The sequence below is a fragment of the Chaetomium tenue genome (genome assembly GCF_020726465.1).
Source record: "Chaetomium tenue strain MPI-SDFR-AT-0079 chromosome Unknown F5144scaffold_4, whole genome shotgun sequence".
Lineage (NCBI taxonomy): Eukaryota > Fungi > Ascomycota > Sordariomycetes > Sordariales > Chaetomiaceae > Chaetomium > Chaetomium tenue.
The window spans coordinates 1652870-1668635 of NW_027117332.1; the positions used below are offsets into that span (position 1 = coordinate 1652870).

General features: G+C 55.7%; 5 protein-coding genes across 5 annotated transcripts; 2 read left to right on the forward strand and 3 right to left on the reverse strand.

The window, feature by feature from the left end:
• Positions 1-676: 676 nt before the first annotated feature.
• Positions 677-2607, forward strand: F5144DRAFT_592706 (Septin-domain-containing protein; the record flags this gene model as incomplete). The annotated part of the gene is made up of 4 exons (XM_066790387.1): positions 677-1022; positions 1114-1371; positions 1444-1910; positions 1972-2607. The coding sequence occupies 4 exons, from the start codon at positions 677-679 to the stop codon at positions 2605-2607; spliced, it is 1707 nt and encodes a 568-aa protein (XP_066642921.1).
• A 1405-nt stretch (positions 2608-4012) lies between these two features.
• Positions 4013-5842, reverse strand: F5144DRAFT_231820 (mitochondrial 37S ribosomal protein uS4m). The gene is made up of 3 exons (XM_066783237.1): positions 5788-5842; positions 5249-5704; positions 4013-5160 (listed from the first exon to the last, which is right to left on the reverse strand). Exons 2-3 carry the CDS (start codon positions 5543-5545, stop codon positions 4264-4266), a joined length of 1194 nt encoding a protein of 397 aa, XP_066642922.1. The 5' UTR covers positions 5546-5704; positions 5788-5842; the 3' UTR covers positions 4013-4263.
• An 887-nt stretch (positions 5843-6729) lies between these two features.
• F5144DRAFT_231836 (uncharacterized protein) lies at positions 6730-8595 on the forward strand. Its single transcript, XM_066783238.1, has 3 exons — positions 6730-7187; positions 7255-8093; positions 8156-8595. Exons 1-3 carry the CDS (start codon positions 6933-6935, stop codon positions 8292-8294), a joined length of 1233 nt encoding a protein of 410 aa, XP_066642923.1. The 5' UTR covers positions 6730-6932; the 3' UTR covers positions 8295-8595.
• An 830-nt stretch (positions 8596-9425) lies between these two features.
• F5144DRAFT_491181 (uncharacterized protein) lies at positions 9426-12699 on the reverse strand (the record flags this gene model as incomplete). The annotated part of the gene is made up of 2 exons (XM_066785844.1): positions 9426-11096; positions 11149-12699. 2 exons carry the CDS (start codon positions 12697-12699, stop codon positions 9426-9428), a joined length of 3222 nt encoding a protein of 1073 aa, XP_066642924.1.
• Positions 12700-13047: 348 nt separating this feature from the next.
• F5144DRAFT_612377 (ATP-dependent DNA helicase II subunit 1) lies at positions 13048-15487 on the reverse strand. Its single transcript, XM_066791716.1, has 3 exons — positions 15205-15487; positions 14549-15154; positions 13048-14499 (listed from the first exon to the last, which is right to left on the reverse strand). Exons 1-3 carry the CDS (start codon positions 15271-15273, stop codon positions 13237-13239), a joined length of 1938 nt encoding a protein of 645 aa, XP_066642925.1. The 5' UTR covers positions 15274-15487; the 3' UTR covers positions 13048-13236.
• Between the last annotated feature and the right edge of the window lie 279 nt (positions 15488-15766).

A 15766-nucleotide genomic window follows, 5' to 3' on the forward strand; every position in this document is an offset into this window, starting at 1 on the left:
AACCATCGATTTCTGACCCGGTACGTGATGATGAAATGCCCCTTGCCCAGGCCAGCTTTCGCCCTCTATGGCTCCTGGGTTCTTCCCAGTTCCCGGAACTCCTTTTTTAAATTCCATTACTGGCTCGCATTTGGTATTGGATCTTTTCGCCGACTTCGTCGCATCTTTTGAGTGCTAGATACTCATAGACCGGGAGTGTCCGACGGCTTGTGGCTCCATCCCATTCATCGGGTGCAGCTACTTGCAAACGCTGGCCGACCAAGTGGAACTGAACTTGACTAACGTTCTTGCCATCCTTCAGACTCGTGCACCTTCCTCATTTCTCTTCCCGACACCTACATCGATCGTTCTCTACAGCTCCTATCACAATGGGTAAGCACCTGCTCTCTGTTCCTTTCCTCGTGATGCCTGCGTTTGGGGGACGAATTGCGAATCGAATTCCGCCGTGGGAAGTCGACAACATCGCTCCTTTCCCTCGTTCGAACCGACCGAGCCAAATAACCTCGCCCTGGCTACTCCCGCGCGTGCGGTTTTCATCGCGCTCCCTCTGGCATAAGCATCGCGGCCTGTTATTTCGAGACCGCTGGACGCCACCCTTTATCGTTTCTTGGGAACCGCCTTTCTTGGACGAGAATCATCATAGACATTCCATTACGGCCAACACATCTTCGCCGAGATGCATTTCTCGACGATGGTTCAGAACGCTACTGCCAGGGTCCGCCCGAGGAGTATGCAGTTCGAGAAGAGTTCAGCCACCCCAGAGCCCAGGGGCCGCCGGGCTGCTTCTCGGGACACTGGCACGAATCGACCACCCCCAGCAGGGGCTCGGACGAGCAGCCTACCGTTGAGCAGCACCAAACAGTACATTTACACGCCGCCAATCCGCCATCATCGCAGTATGCTGGACGTAGAACGCCTCCCGAAGCTCCCAATGGCCAAACCGCTTTCCTATGGCGAGCTTTATGTCAACGCCCCTGAGCCGGTCGTGGACATCACGCCGCCGTCGAGGACCCCCGTTGATAGTCAGCCTCCGCGTGCTCCCAACAGGATCTTGTTGCATTACTAGTCTGCCACGTTAACACGGAGGATGCTAACTCGTCTTGTCCTTCGCAGCTGCAAACGGTATTCCTACCAATTTCCCATCCCCTACTATGGCGATTCCAATTCCCAATGTCAAGCCTTCGTCGTCTGGATCGGAGGTTTCTCGCCAAGCTCCATCTGACATTGTGGCCGCAGCTCCTCCAGCTATGAGCGACAACAGGAACATCGTCCGCCGGAAGCTGACGGGCTACGTTGGCTTTGCCAACCTGCCCAATCAGTGGCACCGCAAGAGCGTCCGCAAGGGCTTCAACTTCAACGTCATGGTTGTCGGTAAGTATCTTGAATGAAAACCCGAGTATCATAACAGCACGAATTCTAACGGCTGAACCCCCCGACTCACAGGTGAATCCGGCCTGGGCAAGTCGACTCTCGTCAACACACTCTTTAACACTTCGCTTTACCCCCCGAAGGAGCGCAAGGAGCCCAGCCTGGACATCATCCCGAAGACGGTTACTATCCAGTCTATCAGCGCTGATATTGAGGAGGCGGGCGTGCGTCTGCGGTTGACCGTGGTTGACACCCCTGGCTTTGGCGACTTTGTCAACAATGACGAGTCTTGGCGGCCTATTGTCGACAACATTGAGCAGCGGTTCGATGCTTACCTAGATGCCGAGAACAAGGTCAACCGCATGAACATTGTCGACAACCGCATCCACGCTTGCGTCTTCTTCATCCAGCCGACTGGCCACTCCCTGAAGCCCCTGGATATCGAGGTCATGAAGCGCCTGCACACCAAGGTCAACTTGATCCCGGTCATCGCCAAGGCTGACACCCTCACTGATGAGGAGGTCGCTGCCTTCAAGGCTAGAGTATGTTTTGATCCTTGTCAGCTTTTTATTTACATGACAGAATGTTAATCATTCCGTCTAGATTCTTGCGGACATCAAGTACCACAAGGTTCAGATCTTTGAGGGGCCGCGTTACGAGCTCGATGACGAGGAGACGATCGCCGAAAACAACGAGATCATGTCTAAGGTCCCCTTCGCCGTTGTTGGCGCTAACAACGAGGTCACCAACGCCGATGGGCGCAAGGTCCGCGGCCGTAGCTATCCTTGGGGTGTCATCGAAGTGGACAACGAGGAGCACTGCGATTTCGTCAAGCTGCGCCAGATGCTCATCCGCACCCACATGGAGGAGCTCAAGGAGCACACCAACAACACCCTCTACGAGAACTACCGGACGGACAAGTTGATCGCTATGGGCGTCTCGCAAGACCCGAGCGTTTTCAAGGAGGTTAACCCCGCCGTGAAGCAGGAGGAGGAGCGCAACCTTCACGAGCAGAAGCTCGCCAAGATGGAGGCCGAGATGAAGATGGTCTTCCAACAGAAGGTGTCCGAGAAGGAGTCCAAGTTGAAGCTGAGCGAGGAGGAGCTGTACGCCCGCCATCGGGAGATGAAGGAGCAGTTGGAGCGCCAACGGCTCGAGCTTGAGGAGAAGAAGTCGAGGATCGAGAGCGGACGGCCTCTGGAGAAGGAGCCCAAGAGGAAGGGGTTCTCTCTCCGATAATCTCGCCAGCCCCTCCCCTTCTATTTTCCACGACCTGTCTCAGTATCATGATGCCACAACAATACCAGCTCGCCGCCTCTTTTCTTTTGCCTGTTGTTTTTTTATTTTGTTTTCGCCCGGTCTCCCTATTTAATCACATCCCCTTAATACCCACGGAAAAGTTTATCCGCGGAGAGGGCCGAGGACCCTTACGACGGCGGACTCCGGGTGGCGGGGAAGTGCTCAGCCGTCGGCGGGATGCTCTACCCGACTCCCAAAAGACCCGTGGTCTTCTCGTCGGGGTGACGGTCTGATCAACGTCTTGCTAAAAATTGTACAACGATCTAATTGGCCTGGCCGGGGACTGGAAACGATGTCGCGATACCCGACTTGTTCTGAACAGGATTATCAGCGTTTCCGGTTGGAATGGCGATGAGGGGGGATGTTTTTGTTTTGGGGATGGACATGAAAATCGGTTTATCGGCGCCTGGAGACATTCGAAGCAAACCGGGTTTGAGCGGAGTTGACGGCCCCTGGGCTTACTACTCGGCCGACAACGACAAGTTCACCTGCATTCGACCATCTCGACCGGCCCACACGACCAACCCAAGTAGCCGGCGACAGACCTGGCTGCTTTGATATTACTAGAACTGGAGGGCAGGCCAACACGGGCAAGGGGGATGGGACGAGGAGGATTGCTTGGATCAGGGCACCATTATACCCCCAGTTCGCTCACCTACTGTCTTTTTATCACCCTCCACCCGTGGATGGTCAACTCCGGTTCTCACACTCGGCTGTCGCCACACCTCTTCATACTAATTTCCTAGTCTTCTCTTCCGCCCATTTTAGTTTTACCCTATTTTTCTTGCTGTCGTTGCTTAGCTTATTGTCTGTCTGGAATAAAAGAATCTCACAGTCTTGGTTGCTCCTTGCTATGCTCTGGAGAATGGTAACCAGCTCCACTGTCCCAAGTGAAAAGATAGACAGCCGGAGATTGCCCACGCCATCAATCCTTCCGCAACTCAAATGCCCCGAACCATAGCTTCCGATTACTCCCCCAAGTCCCCCTCAATACGCCCTTTTCCACATCCACCTAACCGCGATACAGCCACCCATGGTGTTCATACAGTTTCACAAACCAGACCGTCCCGATGGCGTCGACAAACCCGTGAAAATGAAAGGGACCAACAACATCCTTCCCGACCCTCGAGACGGTGGACGGTCGAGATTCGCCCAACGCCTCGGAGGGAATGTCGAAAGAAAAGACGTCACGGTCCCCTCCCCCCCACGCTAGGTATTCATATTGCCCCTCCCACCTTCCCGATATCACCTTCCTAACACCCATCACGGTTAGGTTTGTCGCATGGTTTGACGTGACGGCAACCAGAAGCGACATATGGGGACCTACCTTGATTTGTTGTACGATGTAGTCTCACGTCCCAAGGATTCATTTCAAATACTAGACAAATAGGTCCATATTGTACAAGTTACACCTAGAATACATGGCATCATGCTATACACATACATCCATGTGCTCTATTCATGTTCCTCTCCTGATGAGTAAGCCCTGCCCACGCCCGACCACACAGCCCACCCCACCCAACCGAAAACAACAAGACCCTCGAGTACACAGCAACAGCACCAGCCCCAGCATCCAAACCCGCGCCGTCAGAACTCTCAGCCTCTCCGCAGGTACCAGTTGAACGCCAACTGCGACACAGAGGGGGCGAACGGCGTGGGCACCTCGGACAGGCCCGGGCGGGCGACGGGGTGGCGCAGGTAGACGGCGGCGCAGATCTTCTGGTTGACCTCGAGGTAGCGGGGGATGAAGGCGAAGGGGGACATCCAGTCGCGCGGCTTCCAGGGGGTGGCGTAGGGCTTGGAGGAGTCGTAGGGGTTCTCAGCCTCGAGCTGTAGCGCCTTCAGGAGCACATTGCGCTGGTTGGGGGTCAGCAGGCCGAGCTGGGCGGAGCGGATGGTGCCGCCGCCGACGAGCGACTTCTTGATGTCCGGGCCTTGGATCGCTTGCTGCCGCTTCAGCTCGATCCGCGCTTTCTTGGCCTCGGTGGAGTGCTGGTTGCTCGAGAGGGACAGCCCCGAGAGGAGGTCCGTCAGCTGGCGCTCGGCCTGGTCCATCTCCGCCACGGTCGGATCGTCGGCTTTCCGGCCGCGCTCCAGGGTTTCCTTGACCTGCACGAGCATCTTGCGCAGGGCCTTCTTTTCCTTGGCACGGATGAACTGGTTTTTCACCTTCATGATCCTTTGGGCCCGTATTTTAAGTTCTTTGAGGGTTTCAAAGTGCTTCGACTTGACGGCCTCCGTATCTGCCGCTTCCGCCACGCCTTCTACCGCGCCTTCTGTCGCGCCTTCCGCTGCGCTTTCAACAGTTTCGGCGGCTTCTCCTTCGGCGGCCTGGCCTTCTTCGCCTTCGGCATTCTCGTTCGCTTCGGTGTTTTTGGGCGCTTTTTGGCTACCGCCTGATTTCTTTTTTGGCTTCCCAGTTGCTGCCATGACCCGCTCGATCTCGACCTGGAACATGTCACCCGGGTTGAGGAGGTAGCCGGGGTATGTCATCTGGTGTGGTTCGGGCATGTTAGCGAATTCGAATTCGAAAAGCCATCTCGCGCGGGGCCGCGGTGTGTCGTTCGGGGTAAAAATGTACCTTTTTTCCGTTCACCGTGACGGCCCCGTGCAGCACAAACTGACGGGCCTGTCTCGCACTGCTAGCAAAAAGGGCGCGGAAAATGGCAATGTCGAGTCGGCGTTCCATCGGGGCAAACATCATTTGCATGTACGGCGTCGGATTCGTCGAGTTGCCTTCGTTCCGCACGTTTGAAACATCCAGGCCTTTCCTCGATTTCTGACCGGAACCACGGCCGGTGGCTTGCTCGCTGCCGTCATGCCTGGCCATATAAGCCGGGTCCATATTGATGGCGGCAAGAGAGCGACGGGTAAACATGCGCTCCCACTGGTATTCCTTAATGTGCTCGCCGTGGTAGCCGCGGGTCAGGGATTTGGATATCCATTTCTGTTGGAAGAACGTTTTGGGCTGGAAGAAGGGCGTTCGGGCGCGCGCAAGGTTGAACAAATTATATTTGTTCCATGTTTGGCGGATACGCTACGAAAGGGCCAAACGAAGTCAGTCGATAGGTGGGGGAGGTGATAGAGGGAATGGCGGGGGAGGGGAGGGGGGGTGTGAACCCACGGGGCGCTTTAGGCCGTGAAACCTCAACAACCTGCGTTGCTTCATAATGGGCGGGTTTTCGGCACCGTCTATTTGTCTATCAGTCTATTAGAGCTGCGTCGTAGTCGTCGTAGTCGTCGTTGTGCCGTTCCCTAGGTTGGAGGATGCTATTGCCGTGGGATTGTTGAGGCCCCCGCCGTCGTTTAGGACCGGCCCTGCCTTGTCATGTAACGTGCTAAGCTGCCAGACAATTCACCAAAAATCTGGACACCTCAATGGCGAGTGAGCTAAGGGAGTTTGGCTCCGCGGTGTTGCTCTCCCACGAACAGCTGCAATCGCCCGAAAAAGTTTCCCACTCTCCAATTCGACCCGACGCCGCGGCTCACGTGAGGGTCAGGGGTCTGGTTCCTGGGTGAAATTTCGCTGTATTTTATTTTCAGTTGGCGGTCCTGCAAATACCTAAATAATATTATTTACACCATTTATTACGGGCCCCACTCCACTGCGGCTTTTACCGTTGCGGAGACAATCTTGGCGCATCTGCAATAAGCTGCTTGAGCGGGAGAGCGGGCGGTGAGGGGCGGCAGGCAAGCTGAAAATCTCCAATTGAGCGACACAGAGGCGACAATCGCAGTGTGGGGTTGCCGGCTTGGTTTTTGCAGACGCGCTCGTCAATGGACAGACCCTCTTGAGGTCGCGCCAATGGATCAGGGACTCAAATGTCAAGAGTACAGATTGGCTCCTGGTGGTTCTTGATCGCGTGCAAAGATTAGCGATATCGACGGATGCTTTCGCCGAACCGCCAGGCAACAAGATTGATTTTTACTCATGATTGACTGTTTTGACTGTTTCTGTCCCCGACTCCGGTGACTCTTTCAAAGCTGGTACATACACCCCTGACTCTGCTGCGGCGCTGAACAACCTCGACGCTACCCCACCAACAATTTTGTGCAGCCGCTCTCTCCAACAAGGGCACATGCACCCAGCTTTCTTCAACTGTTCACAGACTTTTCGCTTCTACACAGATCAGCTAAATCTCTTCCCCTTCAACCATTTATCTACTCGAAATCTTCAGGTAGATCTCCATCAACTGTCAATTGCTCAATCCCGCTTCTCCTTTCATTTCCATCACCTCTCGTCTGGCGCATAGCCACTCGTCGACATGAGCGACGCCGCCATCAAGGAGCAGCCCGAGGTGGCCACTGCGGCCGCTGAGGTGCAGCCTATGGAGGAGACGGCCACCGCCGTCGAAAAATCCGACGATAGTGTGCAAGATGCGAAGAATGGCGAGGACAAGAAGGCCGAAGGCATTCTGAAGACGACTGCCAGAATCAACCACAAGGATTTCAAGCAGAACCGGAAGTACGATCCGACCACCCAGCCCGTGTCGGATGACCCCGTCAAGATCCGCGCTCAGGTATGTCATGCGCCCGCGCCACAGGAATGCTTCGCGCGACCACGTCCCGACTGACCTCGCTCTCTAGGTTGAATTCTACTTCAGCGACAGCAACCTGCCGACCGACAAGTTCATGTGGGAGAGCACCGGCGGCGAGGAGAACAAGCCCATGCCGCTCAAGACCATCGCCAGCTTCAAGCGCATGCGCCAGTTCCAGCCCTACAGCGCCGTCGTCGCCGCCCTGCGCGAAAGCACCTTCCTCGATGTCGAAGGCGAGGAGGGCGAGGAGACGCTCAAGCGCAAGACGCCCTATGTGTCATCCAACGACGCCCAGCGGGCCCGCGTGGCCGCGTCTGTCTATGCGAAGGGCTTCGGGGACGAGGAGGCGTCTACCCAGTTCGACATCGAGGCTTTCTTCTCTACCCACGGCCACGTCAAGCACGTCAAGCTGCGGCGCACCGCCGAGGAGCTCTTCAAGGGCTCCGTCTTCGTCGAGTTCGGGACAGCCGAGGAGGCCGACGCCTTCGTCAAGCTGGACCCCAAGCCCACGTGGAAGGGCCACGATCTTTTGATCATGAAGAAGAAGGAGTACCTGGACGAGAAGAACAGGCAGATCAAGGCGGGCGAGATCGAGCCCAACACCAACCGGCGCAACGCTTTCTTCGAGGGCAAGGACCGCGGGTCCGATCGCCGCGGGCGCGGCGGCCGGGGCGGTCGGGGTCGTGATGACCGTAACGGCCGCGAGGGCAAGTCGGAGGGGGATGAGAATGGCCACAGGAACGGCTTCAAGGGCGGTCGGGGCCGTGGCAGGGGAGGGAGGGGCGGGCGTGGCTTCCGCGGTGGTCGTGGTGGCGGCCGCGGCCGCGACAACAACAACCGGGACCGTGACGAGAAGAAGAGCGAGGAGACCCGGAAGAACACCAACGAGTATGTCCCCGCATCACCCAACCATACCACAATCCCTCACTATTTTACTAACAACCCTCTAGTGTCCAGATGCCCACCATCCAATCCACCGCCACTAAGAACGGCGACACCAACGGCAAGCGGGCCCGCGAGGATGACGGCGGCGACGCGCCCCCGGCGAAGAAGGTGGATAGCAAGCCGGAGGCTGTTGCGGCGCAATAGGGGGTGTGGAGTTTCCATCTGAGTCATTTGATGAACGGGCAAACAAAAAGCAAAACAACAAGCTCAAGGAAGGAGGGGATAGGACATGGGATACTATTTTAATCCCTCTCCTTCGACACATCCATGATTGGTTGGTTGGGGCGTCCGACTGAGCTGTTGGGCTTGGTTGTAAATTATCCTACATCTGGACGGCGTTTTTCGGCTGGTTTGTTTTTAAAAATTTATTTTCACTAGAAGGTTGTCACTTGCTACAGCACATACATAGCATCGGTTGATCATGTGAGCATGTCGTGTGTCGTTGTTGTTCGTGACATGTTGGGGGGGTTAAGTTATTATTTGCTATTTTTTGGCGGCCATGGCTCCTCGCCGCTTATTCTTGCCATGCGCTAGCGAGTGGTATACTATTTACAATGGATTTACACGAACCCAGCTTTCCCAATCAGCCATCTCCCTGGCCCCGAAAGTATCTTGGGTATCTCAGTTCGAAAAACAAACCGCGACGCCTGAATAAACCATGACTAAAAAACCAACCAACCACCGCTTCCTCGCATGTCGCCAGCCCCGTCGACGGTTCGCTGAGCTTGCCCCTTAGGTGCGATGGAAAGAGGACCCACTTCGCAGGCAGCACGCATGTAAACCCATCTGTTGATTCGGTTAGCGAACGGAGATGTTGCTGAGCGATGGCGTGGTGGCCTCTAGCTTACCGAGAAACGGCCGCGCTACTGGTTGAAGTCTCCGGAGTGGAGGGCGACCCCAGCTGTTACGCTGTCGGAGATGATCCGATAGAGTGAGCGGGTGGACGGGGGGTATCGCTGTTGGACTTTATAGTAAAGCCGGCTAGGTTGGTGGCGGATGAGCAAGATGGGGGAACCCGATTGTGATCCGCAAGGATCGCTCTTATATAAACCAACAAGACTCAACAAGACCAGGAGGGTCCTTCGCCAATTGGAGCACCGAGGTGCAACTAATAGTTCTGGCCCTCCTAGAAAAATCATGGACGCAATGCAGAAGCCATAATAGTGCGCCCAAAACACACCTTCGGGGGAGGCGGAGTAACTAGTACCACCTAGAGCCAGTGACAGCCGCCCCCACGGGCGTGGACGTGAATCAGATCGAATCCGACCCCAGATCCTATCCGGCCGGGTTAGTCCTGAGCAAGTCATACAGTGATTGTTCGCCGTCCATGCTGCTGTAGGTGTGGCTCGACAGGTTCACCGACCTTTGTTGCTGTGCCTGGTGACCGTGGCTACCGCGACCCGCGTGCCCACGCCTATGTGAGGTGCTGGCCGCGGCGGGGTAGGAATTGTTCCCACCCCCCACCGTCGTCGAGTTGTAGCCAGGAGCCGCGTTGTTAGCTGTTGCCCCGAAGCCGTAACCCCAATTTTGCTGGTTGCCAGTGGCTTGTTGCTGCGGCTGTTGATGCTGGCTTAAGTTGTTGGTGTACCCGTTGTAGCCCGGTTGTTGTTGGGAGTGCTGCTGCCCGTGCTGCTGTCTTTGCTGTTGCTGCAGTTGTTGGCTATACGCGCTCGAGGAGGCCCTAGGTTGAGCCGGCGGCGGTCGCACGTTGAAGCCCTGTAGTGCCTGTGACTGCGGGGGGTTAGAAGCTGCGTTGTACGCATGCGTATTCCTGGATTGAGGGGTTGACGTCCATTGAGCCGTGCTTGTCGTTGCTGCCGGGTGGGAAGAGTACGATGAAGCCACGTTTTGCGAGGCTGTCGCAGGGTACGTGGATGATGTTGTGTTGGGAATTCGAGTATCATAACCGTCAGTCGAGTACGAGCTCGACTGATTGGGAGTCTGGTTAGAATACGGCTGGTACGACACGCGCTCACTGGAGGGCTCAGCCTGGATATTGCCATTTTGATTTTGGCTATAGCTGTAATCTTGAGCCGGGTTAGGCTGAACTGAACTAGGCTGGGCCGCAGTAGGAGGAGAACGATTGTTCTGACGCGATGTGACGCGAGCAGGCTGAACCGCGGCCTGGATCGGGGAGTTGCGGCTTGGTTGGGTCACGACGGACTGGCCAGCACTTCCCCAAGCTGACGCCGGCTGTTGTCGGGAGTCGTCGTAGGCTTGTGATACAGGCGCAGGTTTCTTAGCCCTGGCTTGCCTCGGCGAGGTCGTCGTTGCTTGGGTAGGTGTGCTAGACATTGACTGCCACGCATTTTGATTGTCCGTTGGGACGCTCGTGTTACGTTCATTGACAGGCTGGCCGGCCGGGAGACTGCGTCTTGGTGCTGCCGCCTGGGTTCCCGAGCTTCCACGCCTGCCCCGGCCAACCGCAGGGGCTGGCTTTTGATGAGCTGCTGGGGGTTGAGGCTGCGTGTATCCGTGCAATGAGGCCTCAGGAACTTCCGGCCCTGAGTTTGGCATGTGACCTTGTTCTACTGCCGGCTGAATATTGGATTGGGGGAGTTCCGTGGAGCCAGTGGCGCTGACTTGCGGAAAGCTTAGTCCGGAGGGGTGCTGATAAATGCCATGGACCTGGTTGAACACATCTGACGGCGTCTCAGCCTCATGAACCGCTGATTCGGGGGCCTGCACGTTCATTGCTTGGTGGAGATGGCCATCGTAGTGTTCTTGGGCTGGAGCTGGCTCCTCAACCGGCTGGACCACTGGCGCAGTATCAAGGCCTGATGACCCCACACCATCCGGCTCGTCGTTCGGAATCTCCGCGCCGGCCTGCTCGGCGGCTCCCGAAATTGCCTCGGCCGCTTTGCTTTGCCTTGGCTTTGAAGGAGGGTAGACGCAGGCGACGCCCTCCCCGACGCACATGGAGCAAGATGGCTTTGCCTTGTCACACTGCACTGTTGTTAGTTTTGATATTGAGTGGACAAGAAGGCGAACTACGAACCTTGCCCTTGTACTTTTTAATGCGGCAGTTACCGCAGATACGCCCCTGCCCCCCTCCGCCGGCCCCAGACCCCTGTGCCCCGCCCGCCCCCCCACCCCCTACCCCCGGCCCCCCCCGCGATCCCTCCGGACCCACCGGCTGCGGAGTCACTGTTGCTGGGCTAGGATTGTGCGCATTGTTGGGAGTTGACTGCCCGGAGCTCGATACATCCTTCGTGGGATGAACTATACGCAATCTCTCGGCACCATATTCTAGCAACATCGCCAGAGAGTCGCTTTGCAAATCCGGCGACTGGTTGGCAAAGATGTTGAACTGCTCGGCTGATAAAGTTTTTGGATCAAGATTATTGTCACTGAGCAGTTTTATCGCCACCTCCCGCCGCCTTGCGGCCTCGCCCGGAGGCAGATTGAGGATTGAATGCGCATGAACCTCACTATTTACGGATGCCGCAGCCGCGTCGTTTGCAGCGTTCACAAGCCCCTCCGGATAACTTCCCGAGCCGCCGGGTTGCGGACCATCGGAAGTCCCTGTATGAGTGTTATAGAGCTGGCGCGCTGATGAATCGCCCACTGGAAGGGCACCCGGCATTTCTGGGGGCAGAACAGCACCATGAGGCGCGACTGGCGCGAGGGAGTCCTTCTTCTTGCGGCTCCTTTTAGGTTGCGAGCCCTCTCCTTCCGCGATACCGTTCTCTCCCGCCCGCTTCTTCAAAGGCCTCGGAGTCTTCGGTTTGGGTTCCTTCGGTGGTTTCGGCTCCTTTGGTGCCTTTGGCTCCTTGGCCTTCTTCGCTGGGGTCTTGACGATCGGTGCGACGGGCGGCGGCACAAGCAGTTCTATCAGCTGCGCAACGGTTTTGTGGATCGGGGTATGTTCGTATTTCACATCAATGGTCTTGGTCGATTTGGAAAAGGCGATCTTAACGGAACCCCGACAATCGAAGGCCGGACGAGCTGAGAAGGCCCAGTTAGTAACAATTGGTACCGCAACAAAAGTGCGGGCAGACTTGCCCAAATGAACCGGATCTTGCCCGCCCTTCTCACTCCATTCTCCAATGGCCGTCTTCGCAGGCGTCTTGGAGGCCTGGCGGTTCCATGACTGCCACGAGTCCTTGCAAATGTAGGTGAACGTCCAACCCTGCTCGGTGCGCGAGACCTGGCGCACCGTCCAATTGCTCGAATCCACCGCTTTCAGCGACAAGATGATCTGCCTTGCAATTGTGGTCTGTAGAGCCGGGTCATCGACTGGTTGGTTGACGAGGGCATCAATGGCATTGACTCGTCTCGTCGGTTGGCCTGGATTCCCGTTCACCGCGGGCACAGCGGTCGACCCCAGCAGCGGATCGGCGTTCGACACGCCGTCGGGAGTTTCATTTTCCGTCTCGGTAACGGGGAGATCGAAAATTGCAGTGGCTCGAATTTCGAACGTCACCGAGGTGTGGTCGGCGCGCGTTTCGGCGACGCGGTTGTGAAGTAGATCGCGTAGTTGCGCCTGGAGATCGGCTACAGAGCCGCAGGCCGGGTTCGACTGGCCAGCGCCCAGCAGCGCCTCCATTGTCGGTCGCCTTTCTCGATCAGACTGTGCGGTGTGCCCTCATTTGGGCGAAAAAGAAGGGGTGGTGCCCATGAACTTGAATCGATAACGAATGCGATGCCGGGATTCTCGTTCGTGGTGGGGCGCGATACGTTGCAAGTGCCGACGCCGGAAAATCGAGTCGCCTTGTGGGCGCGGGAATGTTGAAGCTCAGAACATGCAGCCGCGTGCTTGCGTGTGTTGGAGCACCAGTCAGAGCAGGAAGGAGATATATATAGTGGGGTCAGTGGGGCCCTTTTGGAGATGCAGGAAAGAGCTGATTCCATATCCGTATTATACACAGGAATAGGAACAAACACATTCAATGTACACTAGGTACGTATAAATGTATTATTTCGGCGATTTTCATAAATTTTACCTTCAATCTTCTCAAACTATGGCCCAGTTACAAAGTCACTCAAAACATCACGAGATCGCGTTCGTAAATCATAACTTTAACTAACTCGTCGAAACAGCGGAGGCCAACGACTAGGTACCTAGTTAAGATCCTCCCTAAGCTCACACATTTTCCTCAATCCACTGCTCCAACTTCTCGACCAACTCAGCCTTCTTCCCAACTGCACTGACCCCCTTGCTCGCCAGCACATCTTTCAGCTCTGCCACCGTCATCTTCTTGAGTGTCTCTTGTTCAAGGGCAGCCTTGAGCTGTGCATTGCTCATATGGCCCCCCGCTGCTTTCTTAGGGGCGGCGGGCTTGGTGCGTTTCGCTAGCGGCCGACTGACATCCTCGTCCTCCGCCTCGCGCTTCATCGCTCTGCTCTTCATGAGCCCGCCAGCTTTTTCCGTGAGTGCTTCCTTCCACTCAGCCAAATACCCGCCAACCCGCTTGTCGATTTGTTTGTATTTCGGGATTGTCGCGTCATCCAAGGCGTCTGGCACATCCTCGTCCAGCGCCATGGCCTGCAGGACCTTGTAATGCCATTGCAATGACGGGTTGGGGTACTTGAGTGGGTTGTACATGGCCTTTGGTAGCTGGAGGTTCTGCACGATCTCCCGCATCTTGTCTGTGAGCTCGTCGGCAGGCCTTGGCGGTGCCGACAAGTCCACGTTCCTGACGTCGTCGGCGAAGGGCAGAGGATACAGCCAGAGTCCCGCTGGGAGATATGGCGTCTCTGATGTTTCATCATCCATCGCTCTAGAAGGGATGATGGCCACCATGATCGGGTTTGCGTTCTCACGGGCCACAAACCATGCGATTCCGACCTTGTCCGAGTCGAGCAGTTTCTGCCACAGCGCGGAGAATACACGGGTGGAACCGACAAATTGCTCCTCGCTCGGGAAAATGAAGATGGATTTCTTCACCGAGGCCCACGTCGGCAACAGAGAGCGCGGCTTGAACCCGATAACTCGAAGGACCTTGCCTCCGAGGTTCTTCAAGGATGCGGCCTCCTCAGGCTTAAAGTGAATGTACTCCCCACCGAACTTGTACGCCTTCTTCACCTCGGACTTATCGACAGTCCGGGTGGCTGAATCAACCTTGATGGTCTCGGATTGAGCAAGTTGCGCTTGCTCTCCCCCAAGCCAAACGTAGCACGTGCGTGCAGGTTGTTGTCGATGAAGAGGCATGTAACCCTTCACTGATATTGTGACATTGGGCGCAAGTTCGAAGTGCAGATTTGAGAAATACGCCCGTTTCGGTGTTTGTTTCGAATTGATGTTGGATATTAGGGAGTTCAGGAGACTCAAGCCATCGCCTGATTTGGAGGTCTTGACCTCGTCTGAAGAACCAGCCTCAGTGGCCGGGTCGCGATAGATGATGTCCTAATCAAAAGGTCAGCATGCGTCAAGTCGACCACCAGGGCTAACCTACGTCATAGAACTTGGACACATCAAAGGCTTTGCCTTCATAGCTAAGGGGGAAAAGCTCAATGACAACACCAAGGTCGTAAAGATCCTTCGCGCGTACGGCTGCCGCAGACTTTGCCGCCTTGTCTTTTCCGTGTGGAGCATCGTTATCCGTGATGATGAACAGCCTTCGGGAGCCGAAATTTGCTGCGTTGGTGGTGAACACCTGATTGGCACAAAAGAGCACATTGGCCATGGAAGCGGGCTCCTTGGCCGGGACAAGCACCTCGTCTGGGTCTTCGCCTTCCTCCACCAATGCCTTCAGACTCTTGACATCTTCAGCTGCGGGGACGTCAAGATCCGTGAAGAGGTAGCAGTGAGGGTACCCAGAGCTGCGCCCCCCAACCTCGTCGCGGAACTTTGACTTTTCTGTGCCAAAGAGGAGAATCCCCATCATATCCTTGGGTTGCGCAATGATGCGCTGCTGCATGAATTGATAGGCGCATTTTAGGGCCGCGGCGATGGCCGAGTCCTTATCGGCCTTCTTCTTGTCCGTAGCAGGGGGTTGTTGGAGCATCGACGAGCTGACATCAATCGCAAACAACACGGCATCTTTTTGTGTTTTGTAATCCTAAAAAATGTTAGAAAAAAGATCCAGAAGATATGATTGGGGAATCCCACAGCCTCATCCAACTCTTCCTCTCCCTCATCTGCATCTAGTCGCCTGTCGTCATCGCCGCCCCAAGCCATAGTTAAATAATTGACAATTCAGAAGCCTGATTGATGTGTTTCAATGTATGCGCGATTCGGGTTTGAGAGTTGGAGTTGTTTGCTGTGTGTTGTCGTGTTCAATTTTAAAGGCGGCGCAAAAGGTTGGCTGAAAGATGGATAAGTGCTAAGTGCAGTAACAACGCGACGGGATTCTAGGCTGACACGCCTGCCTAACGCCAGAACATGTGACAACCTTGAGAGTGCAAACTGCAATTGATAAATGTTGATTGGCCACAATATCCCCGCGGATCTGCAACCATGGGCGATGCCAAGAAGGCAAGTTGTCGGTCTCTGATCTTGCCGTCGCCGACGGGCCCGGAGAGTAGGAGTGGAGAGTGATCTGGCCTTCCTTCCTGCCTTCGCCACCACCGTTCCAAAAAGGTATCAGATTCCGTTTTGCGAGTCAATTGGACTTTCCTAGCCTGGCTGCGTGATTGTCCTTTTTGTTTTTTGTTATTATTGTTATTTTTTC

Bases quoted from the DNA above. Each gene is read 5' to 3' on its own strand.
- F5144DRAFT_231820 (XM_066783237.1), bottom strand. From the start codon at position 5,545: ATGTTTACCCGTCGCTCTCTTGCCGCCATCAATATGGACCCGGCTTAT. The intron at 5,161-5,248 runs GTACATTTTTAC...GAACCACACCAG, and splicing joins TCACGGTGAACGGAAAAAAG to ATGACATACCCCGGCTACCT.
- F5144DRAFT_231836 (XM_066783238.1), top strand. From the start codon at position 6,933: ATGAGCGACGCCGCCATCAAGGAGCAGCCCGAGGTGGCCACTGCGGCC. The intron at 7,188-7,254 runs GTATGTCATGCG...CTCGCTCTCTAG, and splicing joins CCGTCAAGATCCGCGCTCAG to GTTGAATTCTACTTCAGCGA. The intron at 8,094-8,155 runs GTATGTCCCCGC...ACAACCCTCTAG, and splicing joins ACCCGGAAGAACACCAACGA to TGTCCAGATGCCCACCATCC.
- F5144DRAFT_612377 (XM_066791716.1), bottom strand. From the start codon at position 15,273: ATGGCTTGGGGCGGCGATGACGACAGGCGACTAGATGCAGATGAGGGA. The intron at 15,155-15,204 runs GTGGGATTCCCC...AACATTTTTTAG, and splicing joins AGGAAGAGTTGGATGAGGCT to GATTACAAAACACAAAAAGA. The intron at 14,500-14,548 runs GTAGGTTAGCCC...CCTTTTGATTAG, and splicing joins ATGTGTCCAAGTTCTATGAC to GACATCATCTATCGCGACCC.